Source organism: Dipodomys merriami, unplaced genomic scaffold (assembly GCF_024711535.1).
Source record: "Dipodomys merriami isolate MVZ:Mamm:240054 unplaced genomic scaffold, mDipMer1.0.p SCAF_78, whole genome shotgun sequence".
Lineage (NCBI taxonomy): Eukaryota > Metazoa > Chordata > Mammalia > Rodentia > Heteromyidae > Dipodomys > Dipodomys merriami.
The window spans coordinates 2,345,797-2,369,448 of NW_027206379.1; the positions used below are offsets into that span (position 1 = coordinate 2,345,797).

Here is a 23,652-nt window from a genome sequence, read left to right on the forward strand (position 1 = left end):
ACCGCAGGGAGTTGGACCACAGGGAGGTGGACACAGCAGGGAGAATAACAGAGAAGGGAGGGTTGAAGCTCCACCACCAGGGGGCGCCCTGGGACCTCATCTCCCTGGGAATCCCTAAATGAAACTGCTTGTCTAGGCCTGTCTTGTAGATAACCATGGGCCCTAGGTGGGACGGGCTGACTGCACCTGGCAGGGCCCCCTGGTCACACGCTGAAGACTGGCCCTGTGGCTGCCCCTCCTCCTTTGAGGATGCCTGGAACATGGCCCTCTCCGGTCCATGTCCAGCAGCCGGGACAGGAACCTTGCTCCTAAGGCCAGAGGGCCAATGGCTGGCAGAGCGAAGCGCATCCTCCAGAACTCCTGGTTCTGCAGTTTGGGAGCAGAGCTGTGTTCCAGGCATCCCGTGGTTTCTCAGACTCAGCGCCAACATCAGGAAGCGGGTCTCACTCAGGACGGAAAGACAAGCCAGGCGCTGGAACCTGCCCGCTAGACAGGATGGCACCAGCCACCTCTAGACGAACACCTGTAATTAAACGTCCTACCTGGCTCGGGGGTGTGGTGAGGGAGAAGCAGATAGGAAGAAGCAGCTGTCCATACAGACAGCAAGACCGACTCGGGGCCAGGGGGCTGGGCAGGTGGGACTGAAGCATGAGGGCTGGAGCAAGCCCTGGGCGGAGCGGACAGGAGGTGAGAGCCACGCACGCTCTCCTCTCCTCTCCCTACCTCTGGCTTTGCTCTTCTTTCCAACCATTCAGGACAAGGGGACAAGACACAACTCAGAAGAGAAGCTGGACCCCTGCCCCTGGCAGTCTCTGGGAGGAGAAATGGAGACCTCAGCCACCATGCTCAGAGAAGCTGAGAAGCAAGTCAGCTCCCTTTGAGGGTCTGGCCAGACACCCTACTACTGGATAACATAGATAATGCCTCTCTCCACTTTCCAGGTGGAGCCAAGTTCCAGAACATTCCACAACTGGCCTTTGGTCAGTCAGTAGCTGTCAACCTGGTTTGCAACACTGCAGCACAAGGTGCCTCAGACTATGCAGACTATGTGCAGCCCACTGGTGCTCACCATTTTAGGTAGACGGGCAGAGAAGGACCAAACACCAAGCTGAGCCTGGGCAGGTGAGAAAGTAGTTGAGTATGCCTGGACTCCAGGACGAGGACGGGGCTGGGGACATAGCTCGGTGTACAGTGCTGCCCTCTTGTGCTCAAGGCCCTGGGTTCTAGGCCAAGCGCTGAAAAAAAAAAAAAGCAGAACCTAAGCCAGGTGCTGGTGGCTCACGCCTGACATCCTAGCTACTCAGGAGGCTGAGATCTGAGGATCGTGGTTCAAAGCCAGCCCAAGCAGGAAAGTCCACGTGACTCCTATCTCCAATAAACCACCAGAAGACTGGAAGTGGCTCTGTGGCTCAGGTGGGATCAGGACTTAGTCTTCTGACTTCTCCTGGATCTCGGCGGTCCTATGGTGTGGGGTGAAGGCTCATCAGCTTCATAAATTGCTAGGATGGAGGCCCATGATGCTGGCCATGCCTCTGGCTGCTGTTAGGGATGAGGGCCTGGTACCCGATGTCCGCTAAGTGTCTAAGGTGACCTGGAGTGATAGTCACCCCTATCATAGCCATGCAGCCACTGCAATTCTTCCCTGAGCAGGGCCACCTGTGCATTCACCTTTCACACCCAAATCAGGCTCCGAGAGGCTCAGCACCTAGGAGATCTACAGTGGCCCAGGACCACAGGACACTGGCTCCGGCCAAGCATCAGGTAGGTTGTGGGCATCAGAGGACGCCCAAGAGAGTGGCCTGTCCATGTCAGACCTGGCCCTCAGGTCATATCAAAATCCAGCAGGCAGCTGGGCATGCTGGCTCACACCTGTAATCCTAACTAGCCAGGAGGCTGAGATCTAAGGATCAAGGTTAAAACTAGCCTGAGACTCTTACTCCAATTAACCACCAAAAACCTGGAAGTAGATCTGTGACTCTAGTGATAGAGCACCAGCCTTGAGCACAAAACACACACACACACACACACACACACACTGAAGGCACTGGGGCACGAGGAAGGCTCCACCGTGAGTGATTATGGGCAGGACGCACCGGCACGAGGTACTGCATGGTGAGGCACATTGTTTTTATTCTGGGGGCCAGACACACCAGGATGAAGCGGGCCAGTGGCCCTGCATGCCCTGCCCACCACACCACAATCACCGGCTGCCCCGTGCCCACAACTGCTTACAAAAATAAATATGAAAAAAGCAGCTCTTCCATGATCGTGGAACGGGTCTGGGAGCGATGAAGCATCTCTCTGGTGTTCCTCTGAAATTGCACCAAAGGATCTGGAAGCACTTGGTGGGGTCTCGGAGCCGACAGCACGGCAGGCCGCCCGCGCCCTCACATCTCCGAGTCCGCATACATGCCGTTGATCAGGTAGTCGACCTGCGTGTAGTCCTTCTTCTTGTAGCTCTCGTAGGCCTGCAGGGTGAACACCACCACAACCGTGACGAACAGGGCCACCCCGAGAACCAGCACCACCAGGAGGAACGTTCTGTTCACCAGGGATGGAGCCAGGGGCTTGGGGGTGACCACCAGGTATGGGACTTGGGTGGTAGGCTGGCACGAGTCCGTGGCTGGCATCCTCTGGTCCCCTGAGCTCAAAGGTGTGGGCCCAGTGCCAGGCGTGGCTCTGGTCTCCCCGTGCCCTGGTGTCTGAGATGCGCCCGGTCCCCCAGGTCCTGAGTTAGGTGGCGTGGGGTGTGGCTGTGTCGTGGGGGATGCGGTCTCTGCTGTGGGGGCTGGGCTGGTGTGGCGGGCTGGCACTGTGCTGGCAGCTGTCTCCCTGGCTTGTGCCTGGGTGGTGGGCACCACTGCTGAGGTCACTGGAGCCACGGAGGGGCGGGGGGCAGTGGGATCCGAGGTGGCGTCCGAGGGGTGGGGCGGGGTCCTTCCTGCTGTGGTGAGCACTGGCTGGTGGGTCACCACTGGCATGGTAGTGGGAACTTGTGCTTGGGGACCCGTGGGGGTTGCGGGGCTGGCAGCAGAGTGAGCAGACGTGGGCCCGGTAGGGCCCAGAGTGCTGGGGGCGCTGCCCGTGTGGGCAGCGGCTGTACGTGCTGTTGGCACGCTGGCTTGTGTACTTGGCACTTGTGCGTGAGGGGTGCTGGGAGGCGGCAGCCCGGCGGCAGTCGTAGACGGGGCCCGCTGTGAAGACGTGGCGCTGGGGGCACTGGAGGCCACACCGCCAGCCGTACTTCCCGGGGCTGCTGGAACGCTCGCGTTTGTCCTGTTTGCTGTCCCTGCTGGGACGTGAGTGAGGTTGAGACCGGCTGGCGACGTCCGGCTGCGCACAGTGACGAGAGAGGGGGGCACCGGGGTCATCTCAGACGCCTGAGCCCCTGGAGCAGCGTCCACAGATGCGTTTCTCTGGACCAGTGCACTCCATGCGCTGTCAGACACTGAGTATCCTCAAATCCAGAAACAAGGAGAGAGTCACAGTCACATCACTGGCTATGAAGGCAGGCCTTGCTGGCACGTTCTCAGCTCTACCACATGAGTCATGCCTCTAAGTCTGGCTTTTTGCTGGTTCAATGGAGATGGAGCCTCCGGGACTTTCATGTCCTGCCTGGCTTTGAACCGTGATCCTCTGATCTCAGTTTCTTGAGCAGCTGGGATTACAGGCATGAGCCACCAGCACCCAGCTCACAATCACTTTCAAACATGTGCACGTGGATCACTCAGCTGTCCTCTTAGCTCTCCGCCCTAGAGGCTGTGTGGTAGCCTTTCCTCCACCCAGTGCCCAAGGCTAGGAAGGCAATAGGTGGACATTCCATCTCTTCTGTCCACTCATGGCTGTCTGTGTAGCCCATGGAAAAGCCCGTGGCTCTTAAGACTCTTAAAATTCTTAAGTCTTCTTTGAGCCCTCCAGCCCATGGGACGTTTAAGAGTGTAATTTTGATCTAATTCTCCACATGACAGAAAATCTCACATTCCAGTTGTGATTCGCCATGGAGGAGGCGGGGTAAACAGGGCTGGGAATGTGGCTTAGCAGTAGAGTGCTTGCCTAGCACGCACGAAGCCCTGGGTTCAAGTCCTCAATACCACATAAACAGAAAAAGCCAGAAATGGTGCTATGGCTCAAGTGGTAGAGTACTAGCCTTGGGCAAAAGCTCAGGGACAGTGCCCAGGCCCTGAGTTCAAACCCCAGGACTGGAAAAAAAAAAACAACAAAAAACAAGGATCAGGTAAAATGTTGTGTGCCTGTAATCCCATCTACTCTGGAGGCTGAAACAAGAGGATCTTAGATTGAGGCCAGCACAGGCAAAGTTAGTCTAACACTATCTGAAAACAATCAAAAAGCAAAAGAACCTGGGAGCATGACTCAAGATGGTAAAGTGCTTGCCTATTAAGAGGGAGTCCCTGAGTTCAATCCTCAGTAAGGGAAGAGAAAACAACCCAAACAATCAAATCCAACCCCAAACCCATCAGAGTCCTTCATTACACACTCCCCCTCCAGAGTTTACAAATCATAATGGGGGAGTGGCACTGTGGCTAAAGTGACAGAGAGCCAGCCTTAAGCAAAAAAACTCAGGGACAGCACACAGGCCCTGAGTTCAACACTAGCATCAAAAAAGAAAAAAAAAATCTACACAAAGCAGTTGAATGACTGTGCAGATATTCACATGTGGGAAGAGCTCTTAGCCCAGGGAGGGTTTTGGAGATGAACTTCGTGAGCACAGACAGAGGGGAAACTGAGATTTACATGTGAGACTTTCTACAGGGCTAAGCCTGCAGACACTTGAGGGCTCCGCTGCTGGTCCCCTGAGCACTCTCCACCCACCTGCCCCTGACGGGCTCTGCTCCACAGCCCTGCCCACCTGCATGGGGGAGGCCTGTGCTTCGCAGGCATCTCTCTCCCGGGCTTGGGCTTTGGGCCACTGGGGTCTGTGCAGCTGTCATGCAGTTTTTTTTTTTTAATTTGCTGGTCCTGGGACTTGAACTCTGGGCCTGGGCACTGTCCCTGAGCTTCTGCTCAAGGCTAGCGCTCTACCACTCGAGCTACAGGGCCACTCCCGACCTTTACTAAGTAGTTTATTGGAAGAGAGTCTCCTGGACATTCCTGCCCGAGCTGGCTTCGAACCATGATCCTAAGAGCTCAGCCTGCTGAGTAGTTAGGATGACAGACACAAGCCACCGACACCCGGTCATCACAAGGCTTTTACTTACGCGGCTCACTCGATGCCACCTGGCCTCCAGGTAGGGGCAAGGAGGAAAGGCAGAGCAGCATGAGGGCTGGCCACATCTTGTGGGTGAGCAGGGGGCAGGGCTGGCGGTCCCCAGGCTCCTGGCCGGCCCTTCAGGCTGTCAATGGTTCCTTTCTGTGGGGCCGAGGAATCTGAAGTTCAGAAAGCACACTGCTCAGAGGGCATTTGGTGAGCGGCACACAGCCTGGCCTGGGGCACAGGACTCCCTTTCACCCACCATGGAGGCCCCAGCAGGGCTCAAGGTGAAAACTGAGCAAGTCTTAGGGCAGCATCTGGTGCCATCTCAGTGTGGGGTGGCGCGGCCACGCCCAGGCCTTGCCGTCCACTGCTTAAGCACCTGACCCAATTTCACAATGAGTCTCAACCTCTGCAAGGCACTCTCCCAACTGCAGTGGACGGAGAGAACGAAGACTTAGACGTGTTGATAGGACTAAACGACAGTCATCCTCAACTTCTCCAACGGTCTACAGGGCACAAATCAGGCCTAATGCCCCTGTGTGGACCCTAGATACCCTTCACACTAACAATCTGCTTAGACATCTGCCCTCCCATCCACCTACCCATCCATCATCCATATATCCATACAACTACTGGTCCATCTACACATCCATCAATCCATCCATCCACCTAACCACCATCCATCCATCCACTTATCTATTCACCATCCCCCATCCATTTTTCCAATATTTACTGAGTATCTATTCATGTGCCAGCTAGTACACTTAGGACAAAAGATGAAGAATGTAGTCAGGAAGTGGGGTAGGGGCTGGATTCCAGCAGGAGAATCAGAAAAGAAGTCATTATGAACTGGCACGAGTGTCCAGCGGGATGTGACTTATGCTATGAATCAGGAAGGACAAAGCATGTGGACAGGCCATGAAGGTGAGCTGGGCTGTCCTCTGGGTGGAAGCTCTTGGGGCTGCTGGGGAAGGCTGATGGAGGGCAGGGTGCCACCGGGGTATTACAGAGCAGCTGCAATGGTGATGGCTTCCAGGACATATTCTGAGGGAGGAGAGTAGGGAGGGAGCAGCTGATAACATCAGGGCCAAAAAGGTGAGGAAGAAGGCATCCGCCATGGCTCAATCTCAGTGCCTGAGCTCACTAACCAAATGACCTGGACATAAGTCACACCGTTTCTGAGCCTCACCGAGGGTACGTGATGTAGGTCATGAGGCGAGCACCGGCACAGCACCTGCTCAGCGACTGGCCCACTCCCAGAAGCACTTCTGGGGTGCCAGGAATGACACACAGCAGCACCCACACCCTATGAAGGGATGTCCACCTATTGTCATAGCTGGAAAGGGAGCTAACCCACAAACTCTTCTGGGGAGTGCGGCCACGTCCAGAGGTAATTCCATCTAGCTCTGAGGGCCCCTAACACTGTGGAGGCTTACAAGTTATCCAGCCATCCAAACCACACATCTGTGTTTGTTTTCCAAGGTGCAAAAAAAGGCTTTATTATGACGAGGAAAAACGTTAGCGTTAGCGGGAGGGGAGGAAATCTCCCGATGGAGAACCGGGGAGACGGTACTCTCTCTCAGCACAGAACAACTCACAATGGCAGGCACTGGGTAGCAGCGGTAGTTGCATGGCTCTCTCTGGCCCCCACGCCCCAACGCTGCATTGGAAGTCTGCGGGTAACTTCAATGCACAGTTACACGACAGGGGCTTCTGCTGGGCAAGGAAGGTCTTGGCTTCCTGAGCACACCCCCTCCCCCCAGCCCTCAGCCTTAGGACCCCTCATTACAAATCACTAGGGCACACCGGACACCAGCAAATCATGCCTGTAACCCTCGCTACTCAGGAAGCTGAGATTTGAGGACTAAGGTTCAAGTCCGGGCAGACAAATCTGAGAAATTCCCAGCAAAAAAGCTAGAAGTAGAGCTACGGCTCGAGTGGTAGAGCACCAGCCTTCAGTGAGAAAGCCAAGTAAGAATGGACACACACAGGGGTGTATAGGGCCAGATAGCAAGTGTCTGAGGTATGGGCCAGGCAGGTGTGTACTTCAGCTACTGAGCCTGCCTTTGTAGTGCAAAGGCAGCCACTGACAAGAGTGAATGGGACAGTGTGGCTGTGTCTTATGAATAACTATTTATATAAACACGCAGCAGTGGGGTTTGGTCTAGCACTCCAGCCAACTCCCTAAAAAGCAGAGAGGAACTGACTATGAGTTTGCTCCAGACTTCCTCCAGCTGTCCAGTCTCCCAACTTGGAATGCTCACCATGTCAGACTTGGTGTTCTGCTCTGTGGCCCCTCTCTTCCTGACCTCTGTCCTGTCTGTCTCTTAACCTGGCCCCCAGGCCCAGCAGCGGCACCCTGAGTATGGGGGCCCTGTGCGGTTATGCTACTAGGACCTGAAGCCAAGAGCAAAAGAAAACCTTCTGCACAGCCACCTGCTCCCTACATCCCTCCCTGTCCCCCAACCACCATGCTGCTCTACTCAGAAGAAGGACCTCAAAGGGTGGAGGGCCACAGATGAGCCCCCCTGCCCTTGGATCCTAGAAGGCTTGGCTATTACTTCATTTTTCTAGGCTTCTTCCTTAGTTTCCTGTCCTGTCCCAAATAGGCAGGCCCTCTTACTGGACACCCCTGACCCCACCTGGTATTCCCCCCCACCCCCCATGGCCCACATGACCCAGAACACTCACCAGAGGCATCTGCTCAGCACGTGCTGACAGGTGAGGTCCTGTTGGGCTCTGGGGAGCTGTGGGTGTGGCAGTGCCTCGTGCTTGCCAGGTTGACTCTGGCTTGGAAGGAGAGCGCAGCTGGGCGGGGGACTCCCAGGCCATGGCATGCTTCCTGCGACACGCAGATAAAGGCTGATGCTCCAGCTGTGGGAACAGATGCATTCCTTAGGGTACATCAGAGAAAGTCCCTGAGAGTCTCATCTCCAATTAACCAACTAAAAGCCAGAAATGGAGCTGTGGCTCAAGTGGTAGAATGCTCGCTTTGTGCAAAAAAGCTCAGAAATAGTCTCAAGGCCCTGAGTTCTAGCCCCAGGATTGCCCTCCCCTCAAAAAAAAAGAAAAAAAAAAAAGAGCACATTAGCTCATTGTACTGGGAAAATGACAACATGTATCAAAACTTTCAATGTCAGAACTTCTGATATAGTGATTTCTATACAGGAGTTTATTATCTAAAGAGGGAACCAGACAGATATCCAAAAATGGGTAAACTAGGATATTCATGATAATGTTACTTATAACAAAAATTGGGGGCTGGGAAGGTGGCTCAGTGGTAGAGCGCTTGCCTTGCATGCCTGAGGCCCTGGGTTCAATTCCTCAGCACCACATAAGCAAAAAGAAAAAAGCCGGAAGTGGCGCTGTGGCTCAAGTGGTAGAGCACTAGCCTTGAGCTGAAGAGCTGAGGGACAGCACCCAGGCCCAGAGTTCAGGCCCCACGACCGGACCCCCCCAAAAAAATTTGGGAATAGTTCTGTAAGGTACTATTCCATATGATTCCATTCATATATACAGTGTATATATATGCACACACTTCTGTTTATTGACACAGCAAGATACAAAGCACACATCCTTATGTGACAAAGATACAATAATACACAACAGTGTGCATATCAAGATTTTTGCTTATAAAGACATTAAAAGGTCTCAAGACAGTTTCTCTTGCTGGGTACTGGTGGTGCATGCCTGTAATCCTATCAACTCAGTAGACTGAAATCTGAGGATTCTAGTTCAAAGCTAGCTTAGGCAAACAAATCTGTGAGACTCCTTTCCAATTAATTAGCAAAACTGGACTGGAGGCATGGCTCAAGTGGTAGGATCTCAGACATGAGCAGCAAAATTGAGCATGAGTTCAAACCCTGGTACCAGCAGATTATCCTGAGGGAAAGAGATTTTGAACTTAGTAAATCTTTATAAATTTTATTAGTATTACTACAAGCATGTATCAACTCTTAAAAACATTCCTGAAAAGGGCTGAGAGGGTAGCTCAGTGGTGGAGTGCTTGCCTTGCCTTGAGCTGAAGAGCTGAGGGACAGTGCCGTGGCCAAGAGTTCAGGCCCCACGATGGGGAGGGGGGGAAGGGGGAACAACATTCCTGAAAGGCTCTAGTGAAAGAAAACAGTCTGGGCCCTGGTGGCTCTCACTTGCAACCCTAGCTACTCGGGAGATCTGAGGATCCAGGTTCTAAGACAGCCCCGGAAGGGAAGTCCTTGAGATTCTTATCTCCAATTTAGCACCAAAAAAGCTGGAAGTGGAGCTGTGGATCAAAAAAGCTCGGGGACAGTGCCCAGGCCCTGAGTTCAAGCCCCAGGACCTGCACAGAAAAAGAAAGAAAAGAAAGAAAAGTGATTTTCTTTCAGAACTCTAAGCTAGTTGGCCAAATAACATGGGTAATCCCCCTTGAAATACTAGCATATGGAGATTTGATTAATTCAAAGAGGCCACATGACTTACAGATTAGAAAACTCAATGTGGAAGAGGCAACTGGAACTTCAGAAGAAGCCAGAAGTACAGCTGTGATGCAAAGCTATTAAATAGCACAAAGTGATTCTCTCGCTGAAGAATACTTCATGTCAACTCAGAACATCACAGAAACAACTAGTTCATCACTTTCCAGAGTGCAGACATCAATCGGGGATGGTGCTTGGGACCCCATAAACCTGCTACCCAAAATGAATGTGCAAGCATGCACGCACATATACACCACCACCACTCCTGTGCAGTTACACATGCAGTCACACACATGTATGCATGCATGCACACACCCGTGAGAAATCACACACAAAGGTGTGTGCACAGCCTCCACAAGGAGTCTTTCAAAACTCCACAAGTGTCCCAGGCAACTTGTGCTGGGAGCCAACCCCATCCCCTCCCAGCCTGTGGGGCTGGTGTCACTCCCCCAGAAGCAGGAATTGGCCGCCATGGAGAGTTCCAGAACATGACTTCATCTCTACAGTGTGGTCCTGATTCCACTTCCCAAGAGCATTTTCCAAATGTCAAGATCATGTGTGGGGTTTCACAGTAATATTTACAAGCTGACTTATAATGGACAAAACATCAGCACAGTTTAAAAATAAGTTTGCCCTACAAGTTTTCAGTGAGCCTTAAATCAGAATCTAGCCCGCAGTTGGCTCATTATTGCATCAGAGACCAGGGCTAAGGGAAAGATGGAAGGTCCTGCAAGGAACCTCACTGAGCCAGGCAACAATCCTCAAGAAAGACACTCTCAGACAGAGAGCTGTGTGTTTATAATCCTAGCTACTCAGGAGGCTGAGACCTAAGGACTGCAGTTTAAGCCAGCCTGGGCACACAAATCCAAGAGACTATTATCTCTAACTAACCAGGAAAAAGCTGGAACTGAAGGTGTAGCTCAAGGGGTTGAGCACCAGCCTTGCATGAAAAAGCCAAGCATGAAGCCTTAAGTTCAAATTCCAAACACACACACACACACACACACACACACACACACACACACACACACACACACACACACACACACACACACACACACACACACACACACACACACAGATTGTGCTTATAAGGGTCAATTTCCCTATCCTTTTCTGGTCCATAACCTGGAGATGGCTCCCAATCTTTTTGTCTCTGATTTCTTCTGTTCCCAACCTTGCTATGACATTTAACTCTTTTTTGAACTGTCTGTGATCTGTAGGGTATTGAATTTAAATTCTATGAAATGGGTCTCCAAAGTGGTTAAATCCTATTCTGGCACATGCAGATCCTCAACAAGTAAATCCCAGTCTTAGTAAAGGTCTACAAATGTTTTGTTACTCTGGGACCTACTTATCAGCAGGAACATGGGCCCCTCCCTAGTCCATGCTGTTCAATCTATACACACACACCATGCCAGGACTGGGTAAGCCAGTCCTGCAAACAGCTAATCCTCACACGTCACCTGGCTGAACTTTGGTAGGAGCCCAAGGAATGAGGGACATATCACCTTGTATACACAGACATTGTCCTGTGGTCTAAAGGATGTGTCTATGTGGCAGATGGGAATCTGGAACAGGAGATACCATCATCCTAATTGCATGCTAGCTTCCAGGTTTCTGGAGGTGAGAAGGTCTAGTGTTTGCTGGCAATGCCAGACTTGACATGCCTTGACATCAGGCAGGTCCGGTGTATAATGAAAAACTTGCCATTTTTTTGTTTTTTGTTTTTGTCAGTTGTGGGGCCTGAACTCTGGGCCTGGGCGCTGTCCCTCAGCTCTCCAGCTCAAGGCTAGTGCTCTACCACTTGAGCCACAGCGCCACTTCCACCTTTTTCCGCTTATGTGGTGCTGAGGAATCGAACCCAGGGCCTCATGTATGCAAGGCAAGCGCTCTACCACTGAGCCACCTTCCCACCCCCAAAACTTGTCATTTTTAAACACTCTGCTCATTGATTTCAATAAAAAATTTTAAGAGCTGCTTCTTCCAAGGGGGTAAAATAACGGGTGAGATTTCCAAGCACGGAGTTTCTTCCTGGGGCAAACTATGTGGATTCGGTTCCCTCTCAGCCTAACGGTGCTGCACCCACGCCCGGCAGCCCGCCCGGGGGGGGGGGGCTGGTGGGAAGCTGCGGTGGAATCCACTCCAGGGTCCCAGGTGGAGAGGGTCTGGGGAGCAGCCCAAGGGCCCGTCAGGTCGGGGCTGGCCCAGGGGCCCTTGCCCACCCCGCACGGCGCCGTCTGCGGGCGCCGCCGGCTTCTCCGAGGCCGCCCTCTCCTCCGCGCCGCAGTCCCCGCCGTCCCCGCCGTCCCCGCCGTCCGCACGGCGCCCCCTCCACGGGACGCGCGCCCCATTCATCCGCCGCAGCCCCCGCCTCCCTCCCGCCGACCGCAGCCGGCTCGGGCAACCTCAGCAACAACTCCCTGGACGGCGACGCGAGCCCCTTACCCGCGGCGAAGCCGGCCTTCGACCCTCGGCCGGCAGGGAAGCGCCCTCGGGCCGCGCCGGGACGCGGCCGGCACCAGGACGTGGCAGGCAGCAGAGCCGCAACAGCGCCGAGCCGCGGCCCCGGCGCAGGCCCCGCCCGGGCCGCCCCGGAAGTGACGTCGAGAGGAGGGCGGGGCCGCCACGGGGCCTGGCACCGCCGGACGCGAGCCGGAAGTGGGCGTGGTTATTGCCTGGCCCCGACCACGTGGGCGGGGCGCAGCGAGGTGTCAGCGGCGACCGGAAAAGCTATTTTCGGGGGTCCCGGAGGAAGTGGGTGTTCCCGGGCTGGGCCGCCGGGGGTGTCGGGGCGCCTGCAGTCCGGCCTCACCGGTTCGGACGGTGTGGGGGGCCTGGCAGGCCAGTGGAGGGCGGCCGTGTGGCGACAGGCTCCCTCCGCTCCGTGGTGACCCCCGCACCGAGCGTCCTTGGCGGGCCCGGGCCCGGGGGCGCCCGTGTCCCCTTCCCAGCGAAGGCCAGCGTCGCCCTGCACCGCACCGAGGTCGGTGCTTGCTTCTGCGGAAGGCAATGTCCCTGAAAGAGGGACGGCTGTCACTTCCACGGCAGAAACCACGAAGCCTGCCTTCCTTCTCTCCAGGTAGAGTTTTGAGGCCAGGGCTCACCGTGTAGCCCAGGCTGGCCTCAGACTTAACATCCTCCCCCTACCTTGGTCTCCAGGTTGCTGAGTGTGCAGACCCGCACTACCAACCCGGCCGCCAGCTGCTCTTGTCAGCAAAGTTTTATTGACACATGCTGCTTCGTTAGATTATGTCTGTGGCTGCTCTTCAAATAAAAGGATAGGGTAGAGTCCATGCTCCAGGAACGATAGGGATTGCAGAGCCTGAAATATTTATTCCCTGGCTTTACAGGAAATGTCCATACATACCCAGTCCAGAATGTAACCAGAGTGTAGCTTTCAGACAATTGCAGAAAAACCTTGTTAGAATGGCTCAGCATATAGGGAAATTCAATTCTCTCATCTTGGAAGTTTACACTTAGTTTACACTTGTAAACTAAGAAGTTATGAATGAAGCTAAGTAAAAGTAAAGATCGTTCTATTCTGGCATACATTGGGTTTGCAGATCTGGAAAAAATACTGACTCAGTTTAGACACTTAGCAAGAACTCCACAAAGCAAAACAGGAGTGATGCTTTAACATCGTTGAAGTCAATTCACCTGCTGGAAACCAGACATACTGTCATAAACTGGATGGGTCACGGGTTTTGTAAGTCCACTGGAATTTCTAGGTCTGCAGACAAGCTGGTCCACTTAGTATTCTTCATTTGTCTTGAGTCTGGGAAATGGTTGCCTTTGGTGGATTCCTTTTTGGGTAACAGGCAATTTCGCCTGCATGGCAACTTCCCCAGTGAGAAAAACCTCTAAGGCTTAGAACAGACTCTCTGCTCTCTTTGAGGCCATTCTAAAGTCATTTAAACTTCAGAATGGGAGGATTGAAGTCCCATGGAAGCTGGTGTCCCCTGAGAGTCCAGCTCTGGAAACTGCACAGCTGCTTGTGTGGAGCACCACGTAGAAGAATGGGCAGGTGAGGAGACAGCTCTACAGCTTTTGTTTCCTTCTGTTATTTCGAGTGTGTTCTATACAGAAGTAGCTAAGCTTGCACTTGTTTGTCTCGATTGCTGAATTTGATGTTATTTAAATGTTAGATGCCCCATTTGCTGGTGAGGGTACTGGTATGGCATTTATTGCCTCGCTTCCAGTTCTAGCTCCTCTTCTTTTTAGTGGAGTGACAGGATAAGAGCTCTAAATTCAAGTCCGCACTTTCAGCAAATGATCTTCTTTCATTTTTGATAGTCCTGTGTGTTCAAATCTCAAATACTTAGCTATTACTGAGCCCTTTTGACTCTCTATTTGTACCTTGGCCTTTCTGGGATGCTGGAAGCAGTGTGTATTTTTTATCATGGAGCTGGCTACCAAACTACAAAACACCTGCCACAACTTTTGGAAATGTGACTTCTGCTGTATGTAAACATTGCCTCAATATGTTTAACAAAGCAAAAGAAGTGTCCAGCTGAAAGAAAGGCAAAAGTAAAAACTAAAAATAAAAAGACTGTCACTGGGTGCTAGATTACATGCCTATAGCCCTAACTTCTCAGGAGGTTGAGAGCTGAAGATTCAAAGTCAGCCTGGGCAAAAAAGTCGATGAATCTCTACTCTCCCCCTAACCAGCAAAAAGCCAAAAGTGGTGACATGGCTCAAGTGGTACAGCAATAGCCTTGAGCAGAAAAGCCTAATGAGAATGCAAAATCCTAAGTTTAAGTCCCAGTACCTGCACACTCAGACACACAGAGGATTGTAATGGTTGTTATATGTGTGTATTTGTATTTGTGTATCCCCCCAAAAAGTTGATTTTTAAAAATAAAACAAAGAGGGTCAGTTTTGTGTATATTGCTAAGCTTTTTAATTCATGACTGGTGATCTACCACTTGAGCCTCACCTCCACTTCTGCATTTTTGCTGGTTAAGTGCAGATAAAAGTGTCACAGAATTTCCTCCCCTGGATGGCGTTGAACAGCAATCCTCAGATCTCAGCCTCCTGAGTAGCTGGGATTACAGGCATGAGCCACCAGGGGGCGGGAGCAGCTTGATATTGTTTTACTAAGGCTGGGTCATCTTGTTTTGTCAATATCATGGAGCTTCAGATTTTGAATGGTAATTATTGGCTCTATAATAGGTACTTAGAAAATCTTTTTTCTATTCCAGTCCTAAGGATTGAACTTGGAGCCTAGGTGTTGTCTCTGGGCTTTACTAGGTCAAGGCAGGCACTCTACCACTTGAGCCACATCTTTACTTCTGGCTTTTTGGTTATGAAGAAAAAGACTTTCTGGCCGGGCGCTGGTGGCTCACGCCTGAAATCCTAGCTACTCAGGAGACCGAGATCTGAGGATGGAGGTTCAAAGCCAGCCTAGGCAGGAATATCCGTGAGACTCTTTTTTTTTTTTTTGCCAGTCATGGTGCCTGAACTCTGGGCCTGGGCACTGTCCCTCAGCTCTTCAGTTCAAGGCTAGCGCTCTATCACTTGAGCCATAGCACCACTTCTAGCTTTTTCTGCTTATGTGGTGCTGAGGAATCGAACCCAGGGCCTCATGCATGCAAGGCAAGCACTCTACCACTGAGCCACCTTCCCAGCCCCCCCGTGAAACTCTTATCTCCAATAAACCACTAGAAAACTGGAAGTGGCGCTGTGGCTCAAGTGGTAGAGCGCTCACCTTGAGCTGAAGAGCACAGGGACAGCACCCAAGCCCAGAGTTCAAGCCCCACGACTGACAAAAAAAAAAAGACTTTCTGCCCTGGCTGGGTTTGAACAGCAGTCTTCAGATCTCAGCCTCCTGAGTAGCTAGGAGTATAGGTATGAGCCACCAGTACCCAGCCAGAAGCTAGTGGGTTTTTGTTGTTGTTGTTTTGGGTGTTGGATTTTGGGGGTGTCCATCCGTCCTTCCTTCCTTCCTTCCTTCCTTCCTTCCTTCCTTTCTTTCTTTCTTTCTTTCTTTCTTTCTTTCTTTCTTTCTTTCTTTCTTTCTTTCTTTCTTTCTTTTTGCCAGTCTGGGGCTTGAAATCTAGGCCTGGGCACTATCTTTGAGCTTCTTTGCTCAAGGCTAGCACTCTACACTTGAGCTACAGCGCTACTTCCAGCTTTTTTTCTGAGTAGTTTATTGAAAATAAGAGTCTCATGGACTTTTCTTTTCTTTTCTTTTCTTTTTTCCCAGGGCTGAAGACCAAACCCAGGACCTTGTGCACACCCGACGGGTGCCCTTCCGCTGCACTAAACCCCCAGCCCCTCAATGGACTTTTCTGCTCAGGATGGTTGGGCCCACAAATGTTCAAAGGGCAACTAAGGTAGAGACTTCCACCAGTTCCGTCTCCATTTTGTATCTGTGTCCTTTGCTCTGAGCCATTCTCTTCTGAGGTCACCTGAATTCTGGGTACACAGGGCTGAGGGGTAACATCTTGTAACAGAGTGGAAACCACCTTGTCTCAGGGAATTAGCACTTTTTTTTTTTTTTGCCAGTCCTGAGGCTTGAACTCAGGGCCTGGGCACTGCTTTTTTGTTCAGTGTTGGTGCTCTACCACTTGAGCTATACCTCTACTTTCAGCTTTTCTATGGTTAATTGGAGATAAAACTCTCTGAGAGTTTCTTGCCTGGGCTAACTTTGAACCTCAATCCTTAGATCTCAGTCCTGAGTTGCCAGAGTTACAGGCCTGAGCTACCAGCAGCTGATATGCTTTCTAGGCCAACAAAAGAATGCCACCTGGGTTGCTTGCCCAACCACTCCCAGTCCTCCATGACAACAGGGCCTCTCTTCAGCCTCCCTTTTTGTCCACTGTCTAGCTTTTCCCTCCTCTGCTGGCTTCTGAGTCTCTACCAAAATAAGAGCAACCCCCTGCTACCGTGGGCTCTTTGTGCCTGAGAAGGCCCGCCGGCCAAGCCTATATATTCAGAGCCTGTTCTCTTGTCCTGGGTCATTGCTTCTTTTTCATTTCCCATCCACTCCGGTGACTGCAATGGGAGGGGCCCCCCTGGGCATCGCAGAGTGAGTGTGCCCTCCTCCCTGGGCCCTCTGCCTGTGTGGGGGGACTGTGAGAAGCACTCACCCCCCTAAGCTCACAGGATGGACTTGCATGAGCAGGACTAAATGGTGCTTTTGCTGGCTGTTGGAGGGCGGCACCTTCTCTAACATTCCAGCCTGTAGAGGCCCTTCCCCAGCTCCTCATTGGCTAGCCTGTGGAGGTCCCTCCCCAGCTCCTCCTTGAGGCCCCTCCCCAAGCTCCTCATTGGCCAGCCCGTGGAGGTCCCTCCCCAGTTCCTCTTTGGCCAGCCTGTGGAGGCCCCTCCCCCAGCTCCTCATTGGCTGGAGTTCCATGGGGACTACAGGCTCCTGGACATCACCGTGGTTACATTGCTTTCTATTGGATAAATGCACTCCTGGGACCGCTCCATCCTAGAAGCAGACTTTGTGCTGTCTCCACCCCCCTTGTTCTCCTGTGGTGGGAAGGCTGTGTGCTTTACAGTTTCTACCCATTTTCTCCTTTTATTGCAATCCATTCTTTTCTTGCTAATCAGCCCCCTTCTTGGGTCCTATTTATCTGTGGTTTTCCCAATGCATAGGCTTTTATTACATCCATGAGACATTATGCAAGCAAGCAAACTACTGGTAATTTTCTACTCAGAACCACGTGGCCCATCTTGAAACTGGACAACCGCTGACTTCATTTCTCACAAGGACAGAGCTTCCTGTCTCAACGCAGCTTCCTGGAGGGTTCTCGTTGCTGGACCCTCTTGTCTTCCTCTGCCTAACAAGTTCCCACTGCCCCCAGGCCCCGGCGTGCTGGCTTCCTGTACCCAATCTCTGGCGCCAAGGCTTGTCTACTGGTGACTGGTGTGGGAAGATTCTTGGGGTCTGCAGTCCTCGGGTAGTGAGGCAGCAGAAGGGGGCACAGGAAGGCCCAGGTTATGCCACAGGGGGCTCTAGAACCGGGAGCTGGGTGTTCATACTCCAAGGCTTTGGCAGTCCAGTAGGGAGTATCTGCCTGATATGAATGGAGGAATTAGGGGTACCGTCCCAGTGTGGGATTGAGCATCCAGGTCCCACATCAGTGTCCACCATGGAACTCCAGGGTCTGACCAGCCCAGAAGCAAGTGGACCTACACTCTTGGACTAGCAGAGAGAAGAAGGAGGGGTGGGGAGGGAAGGGATGGTAGGGGAAAAACAAAGGAGGAGGTAACAATGCTCTATAGGAAATGTACTCATTACCTTATTCATGTAACTGTAGCTCCTCTGTACACTATTTTTACAATAAAAAGTAAAAAAATAAAAGGAGGAGAAGAGGAGGAGGAGGAGGAGGATGCACTGACAGCCCTTTTGTGGAGACTCAGTTCCTGCAAGGAAAGAGATTAACGTGGCTGCCAGGGAGCCAGCTCTCGTAGTAGAACCTTGGTGAAGGAGAAGCCCGAATCCCAAAGGAAGTGCAAATAGATCGCAAGCAGTCTCCCAAAACTAAAAAGGCAAAATCTCAAAGCTTAGATACCAGAAGAGGAAGTGGGAAAAGGAAGTGGAAACTGAGAACTCTCCGGGAGGTTGTCACCATAGAGCAAAAGTACAAATGAAAATGGAAGAAAAGAGATGAGAAATATGGACGTCAGGCCCTGACCATGGAAGACACGAACAGTGAACTCCCAGAAGAAGCAAGCAGAGGAACGGGTGTAACTGAGGGAATAACCGAGTCAGGAGATGCCTTCTGGGGCTTTGCACGGTGTTCCTGGGCCACAAGGCAAGTGGATTTGGGGGACTGGATGGTAGCCTGCTTCCTACCCAGGCAAGACTGAGGAACCATATCTGGGGTTTCAACTCAGCACCTCACAATTGTTAGCAGGCACTTTATCATTTGACCCTAGCCCCACCCCTTTCTGCTTTAGTTATCTGGGGGTCAGAGTCTGCTTTTAGACCAGGACTGGCCTGCACCAGGGTCTGCTTATTTAGGCTTCACACATTGCTAGGATGACCGCTAGCTTTTTTTTTTTTTTTTTTTTTTTTTTTTGTCGGTCGTGGGGCTTGAACTCTGGGCCTGGGCACTGTCCCTCAGTTCTTCAGCTCAAGGCGAGCGCTCTACCACTTGAGCTACAGCGCCACTTCCGGTTTTCTGGTGGTTTATTGGAGATAGGAGTCTCATGGTCTCTCCTGCCCGGGCTGGCTTTGAACCGCGATCCTCAGATCTCAGCCTCCTGAGTAGCTAGGATTACAGGCGTGAGCCACCAGCGCCCGGCTGACCGCTAGCTTTTTATGAGCCCAAGCTGGACTCAAGTCCTGATCTTCCCACTTAAGTAGCTAGGATTACAGGCATGAGCTACCTTGCTGGGCTGGTTGATTGATTGATTGATCTTGCTGGTCCTGGGGCTTATACTCAGGGCCTGGGTGCTATCCATTTTGTGCTCAAGGCTAGTGCTCTACCACTTGAGCCACCATACCACTTCCAGCTTTTTCTGAGTAGTTTATTGGAAATAGGAGAGTCTCATGGACTTTCCTACCCCGGCTGACTTCAAACTGCGATCCTCAGATCTCAGCTTCCAGAGTAGCTAGGATTACAGGCGTGAGCCATCCAGTGACTCATTAATTAATTAGTTAATTAATTAATTGAAGCCAGGCCTCAGTGGCTCATGCCTGCAATCCTAGCTACTCAGGAGACTGAGCTCTGAGGATTGTGGTTCAAAGCCAGCCTGGGCAGGAAAGTCCATGAGACTCATCTCAAATTAACCACCAGAAAACTGGAAGTGGCACTGTGGCTCAAGTGGTAGAGTGCTCACCTTGAGCTGAAGAGCTGAAGGACAGCGCCCAGGTTCAGAGTTCAAGCCCCACGACTAACAGAAAAAAAAAAATTATGTATAGGAGATGGAACCCAGAACTTTGTACATGCTAAACAAATACTCTGCCACTGAGCTACATCCTCTGCCCTGTTTTTGTTTTAATGTTTTTGTTTTAAGGCCTTCTAGTCTGGTCTTGTGACTTCTTTGCCTGTTCAATTGTTCAATTCCCTGAATTGTTTATTCTGAGTTCATTTACATGTGCCAATAACCACACCCCAAATTCTTGCCTACATGAAATTCCCAAACTTAGTTTGTTTCTCTGCCTTCTTATTGCCACATCTTCCACTGGCGCTGGAACTACCGGCCTTTCCACTCGCAGTGTCGGCTTCAGCGTTGGTTCAACCACAGGGCATCTAGGAACACTGTATCTTCTTTGGATATTAGGACACAAATTTGACATTCTTTTTTTTTTGGGGGGGGGGACAGGGAGAGCAGTCCTGGAGCTTGAACTCGGTGACTGGGCACTGTCCCTGAGCTTCTTTTGCTCAAGACTAGCACTCTACCACTTGAGCCACAATGCCACTTCTGGCTTTTTCTGTGTCTGTGGTACTAAGGAATCGAACCCAGGGCTTCATGCATGTCAGGCAAGCACTCTACCACTAAACCACATTCCCAGCCCTGTAACATTCTTTCTACTTCTTCTCACTTTTGCCTGAAAATGGAGGAGATTTTGCCCAGGCATACTGCTTTGTTCTAATGCTTGGCTACATGTAAGTTTTCCAGACTCTTCCCCCAGGTCTGGAGGCTCAGGTGGCATCATGTGTTCTTGGGGTCAGCTAGAGCTGCTGCTGGCGCTGGTGTCACACATGTCTGTCTGCCCTGGGCCTCCTGCCTGAGTGCTCACCTGTGTTCCGTGGAGGGCTGGAGAGAGCTCAGAAACCGGGAGGCCAGCCAGGACCTCTGCCCAGTGTCCGCTGCCTCCTGTCACCCTCAGAGAAAGAATTTAGATGCCACAAAACAAGCGATTGGGAGGAAGTTTGGTGACAGAGCAAAAGTACACACTCAAGAAGCCGGGTGCTGAGCGGGGCGCTGGTGGCTCATGCCTATAGTCCTAGCTACTCAGGAGGCTGAGATCTGAGGATCACAGTTCAAAACCAGCCTGGGCAGGAAAGTCTATGAAATTCTTATCTCCAGTTAACCACCAGAAAACTGGAACTTGTGCTGTGGCTCAAGTGGAAGAGCACTAGCCTTGAGCTGAAGAGCTGAGGGACAGTGCCTAGGCCCAGAGTTCAAGCCCCATGACTGACAAAAAAAAAATAAAAAAGGTACACACTCAAGGAGTACGGGCAGGCTCTGGAAGACAGTCACGAGCCAGGATTTTGGATGATCAAGCTTTGGTGGAGGAAAGATTATTTATGCGTTAAGGCGGGAGAAAAGGTTAGGAATTCCAGGAATGGGTTGGGATTTTCCTGGAATAGATTATTTCTCTCTTTTTTGTGTATCCTTACATGGGCTTTTCAGATGTGTCATGGTGACAGATGCATGCTGGGAATGGGCAGTTTTGCAAGGTTAATGGTGAAGCACTCACCCACAGGACACACAGGGACCTAGACATGCTGAGCCTGCCCTCAGCCCCCAAACGATATCCTCGACTAACCACTGATCACATGGAATGATTGAGACATACGTTAGATGAGAGAGAGAAAGTGAGAGCGAGAGATTATACTTAGAGCTGGGGATATAGTCCCATGGACAAACTTGCTTAACGCTTGTGAGAGCCTTGGTTCCATCCCAGCCACACAAAAACCAAAGCTAAAGCAAAATAAAATGAAAACTTACCCAGTATGATTGCATAGCCAGAAAGCTCAAGATAACGGATTTAGCATTATTTGAGAAATTGGATCCTGGATCTTTGTGCCAGATCTAGGTTTCAAATGGCACACCACGGGGGCCCACACTCCTGGAAGCGCCCACTCACCAGCTGGTTCTGGGGCTGGGCCGGGACACAGGAAGATAATCTTACAGAGGGCACCTGGTAGGACCAGAAATTAAAGAAGTCCTTTTTTTTTTTTAAGGCCATAATGGGAGCAGGAACTCAGGAGCCACATGGAAGAGGCTCACAGGGCCTCTGCTGGACCAACTTGAGCACAGGACAAGCAAGGTGGTATTCAAATTAGTCCAGCGGATGAGATGAATTGGCATGAGTGCACGCTGGGGGGGAAAGTGGTTGAGTAAATGCACAATGAGAGGTGGTGTCGAGTGGGGGGTCCTTTTCCTCTGTGGTCTCTTCTACACCGATCGGTGTCCCTGATGCCCCTCACTTCTTTGGAAAAGGAAAATTACCATGAGATATCCGCACTCCTCATCACTCTGATGAGACCCTGCGGTGCATTAAAACTAGTGGGCAAAAAGCTGAGTAGAAACCGGATGCGTGCAGTCTCCAAGTAGCCACACGAGTCACTGAACAATGAGAAAGGGAGCAGTGATCACTGCAGACTCCTGGCAGCCACTGTCTTAACCAACTGCCCCTGGTGAATGGACCATCCATTATGCCATGGCTCGGCACCATTCCCCTGGTGGGCATGTGGCCCGGGGAAGGGTGGAAGGGGTCTGGGATCGACTTTCAATAGCCTTTCCAATGACATCACCTCCTCCACTCCTGAAAACATCCCAGCCAAGCCCAAATGGACGGCATTATCGGAAATGTAAAAAGTGTCTTCAGAGGGATCAAAAGGAAAGACAAAACAGGACCAGGTCACAAGCTAAAGACACCCAAGGAGAATTAACCTCAATATGCAGGTTAATACAGGATGAGACTCTGGAGGGGACTGGCCATTGGTGAGCCCATTAGCAAAAGGCAAAGTTGGTAGTAGAATTAGTAACATTGTGCCAAAATGAATTCCTTCCTTCTCATAATTGTCTTGCAGATATGTAAGATGTTCCCAGAAGAGAGAAACCAGGTTGGAAAAGAACAGGAAGTCTACTATTTTGTGCAAGTCAAAATTGCCTCCGAATAAAAAGTTAATGGGGGGGGTGGGATGGTGGGGGGAAACAAAGGAGGAGACAACAATGCTTGCTCATGTAGCTGTGACCCCTCTGTACAGTATTTCTGCAATAAAAAACTTACTAAAAAAAAAAGTTAATACACACACCCAAGAATGGCCCTGTTCAAAGTAATAAGGCTCCATAGATGTCCTCTATACCGCAGCAGCCCCTTAGAACATGTGACAAATTAATTCACCAACATCCTGGCCCTGAGCCACATCTGCAGTCCAGAGTACACAGGGGCCTGAGGCAGGAAGATCACAAGTTCAAAGCCAGCCTAGGCAGCGAAGTGACACTCCTGGTTGAAAAAATATGCAAAAACAAACATCTACTAAGTAAAAAGAACACCTCCACAGACATTTTATAAGACACTGGGGAGGGTCAGTGGTAGAGCACTGGTATAGCATGTGTGAGCACTTGGTTCAGAGCTCTGTACCTCTCTTCTCCCCTCCTCCCCCCCAAACCCCACTTAAATAAAAAAGAAACTACGGGTCATTATGAAGCCGTTTATATAGCTTTAATGGTGCACTTACAAAGACTTGAATCAAGACAGTGTGCTACCATGCTCTTCAATAGCAAGAGTTGATGCTCTGAATCTCAGCTTTTCCTGAAGGATCCTAACATTTCAATGCCATTCAGTCAAATCCCCTGCCCTCCCCCCTGCCCTGCCCCCCTCCCCCTGCCCCCCTCCCCCCCTCCACCACTGCCCCCGGGAAGGGACCTCGGCGGATGATGGGCATGTTCATGTGGAGGATTATGCCCCTGAGGTAGTTTGGGAAAAGTCTCAGCAGCAGCCCGGCACTGTGGAAAAGCGTTGGGATGACAGACCAACCGCAACGTCGGTGGACACACACCAACAGAACCCAGAGGGAGAGTGCTGGCCTAGCACGCAGGGGGTCCGGGGTTCGAGTCCCCAGCACCCATACACAGAAAGCCGGAGGTGGCGCTGTGTGGGCCTCGGGTCAGGTGCAGGTGCGCAGCCAGCCGGCCCCGCGCCCCGGCCCGGCCCCGCAGGTCGGCAGGTCCGCAGGGCTCGGGGTGGAGCAGCTGCCTGACTCCCTTGCCCGCGCCGCCCCGCGCGGGGTCGCACCTGCCCACGGCCCAGTGAGCCTGGCGGCGGCTGCCCCCTCGTGGACGCGC

At 51.7% G+C, this 23,652-nt stretch overlaps 1 protein-coding gene and 1 long non-coding RNA gene across 5 annotated transcripts; one reads left to right on the top strand and one right to left on the bottom strand.

The window, feature by feature from the left end:
* Positions 1-2,113: 2,113 nt before the first annotated feature.
* On the bottom strand, positions 2,114-12,248 carry CUNH11orf24 (chromosome unknown C11orf24 homolog). Of its 2 annotated transcripts, none has more exons than XM_070009495.1 (4): positions 12,115-12,248; positions 7,904-8,086; positions 5,217-5,385; positions 2,114-3,448 (listed from the first exon to the last, which is right to left on the bottom strand). In XM_070009495.1, the coding sequence occupies exons 3-4, from the start codon at positions 5,290-5,292 to the stop codon at positions 2,388-2,390; spliced, it is 1,137 nt and encodes a 378-aa protein (XP_069865596.1). In that variant the 5' UTR covers positions 5,293-5,385; positions 7,904-8,086; positions 12,115-12,248; the 3' UTR covers positions 2,114-2,387. The 2 variants fall into 2 exon arrangements, with proteins under 2 accessions (XP_069865596.1, XP_069865595.1); XM_070009494.1 differs by having other exon boundaries at positions 2,114-3,457.
* Positions 12,249-12,379: 131 nt separating this feature from the next.
* Positions 12,380-22,490, top strand: LOC138818603 (uncharacterized). 3 transcript variants are annotated; one of them, XR_011369197.1, is made up of 5 exons: positions 12,380-12,748; positions 13,565-13,693; positions 15,875-16,004; positions 21,543-21,628; positions 22,395-22,490. It is a non-coding gene; the product is annotated as an uncharacterized lncRNA (long non-coding RNA). The 3 variants fall into 3 exon arrangements; XR_011369196.1 differs by lacking the exons at positions 21,543-21,628; positions 22,395-22,490 and adding an exon at positions 17,275-17,864; XR_011369198.1 differs by lacking the exons at positions 21,543-21,628; positions 22,395-22,490 and adding an exon at positions 17,337-17,864.
* Positions 22,491-23,652: the final 1,162 nt, after the last annotated feature.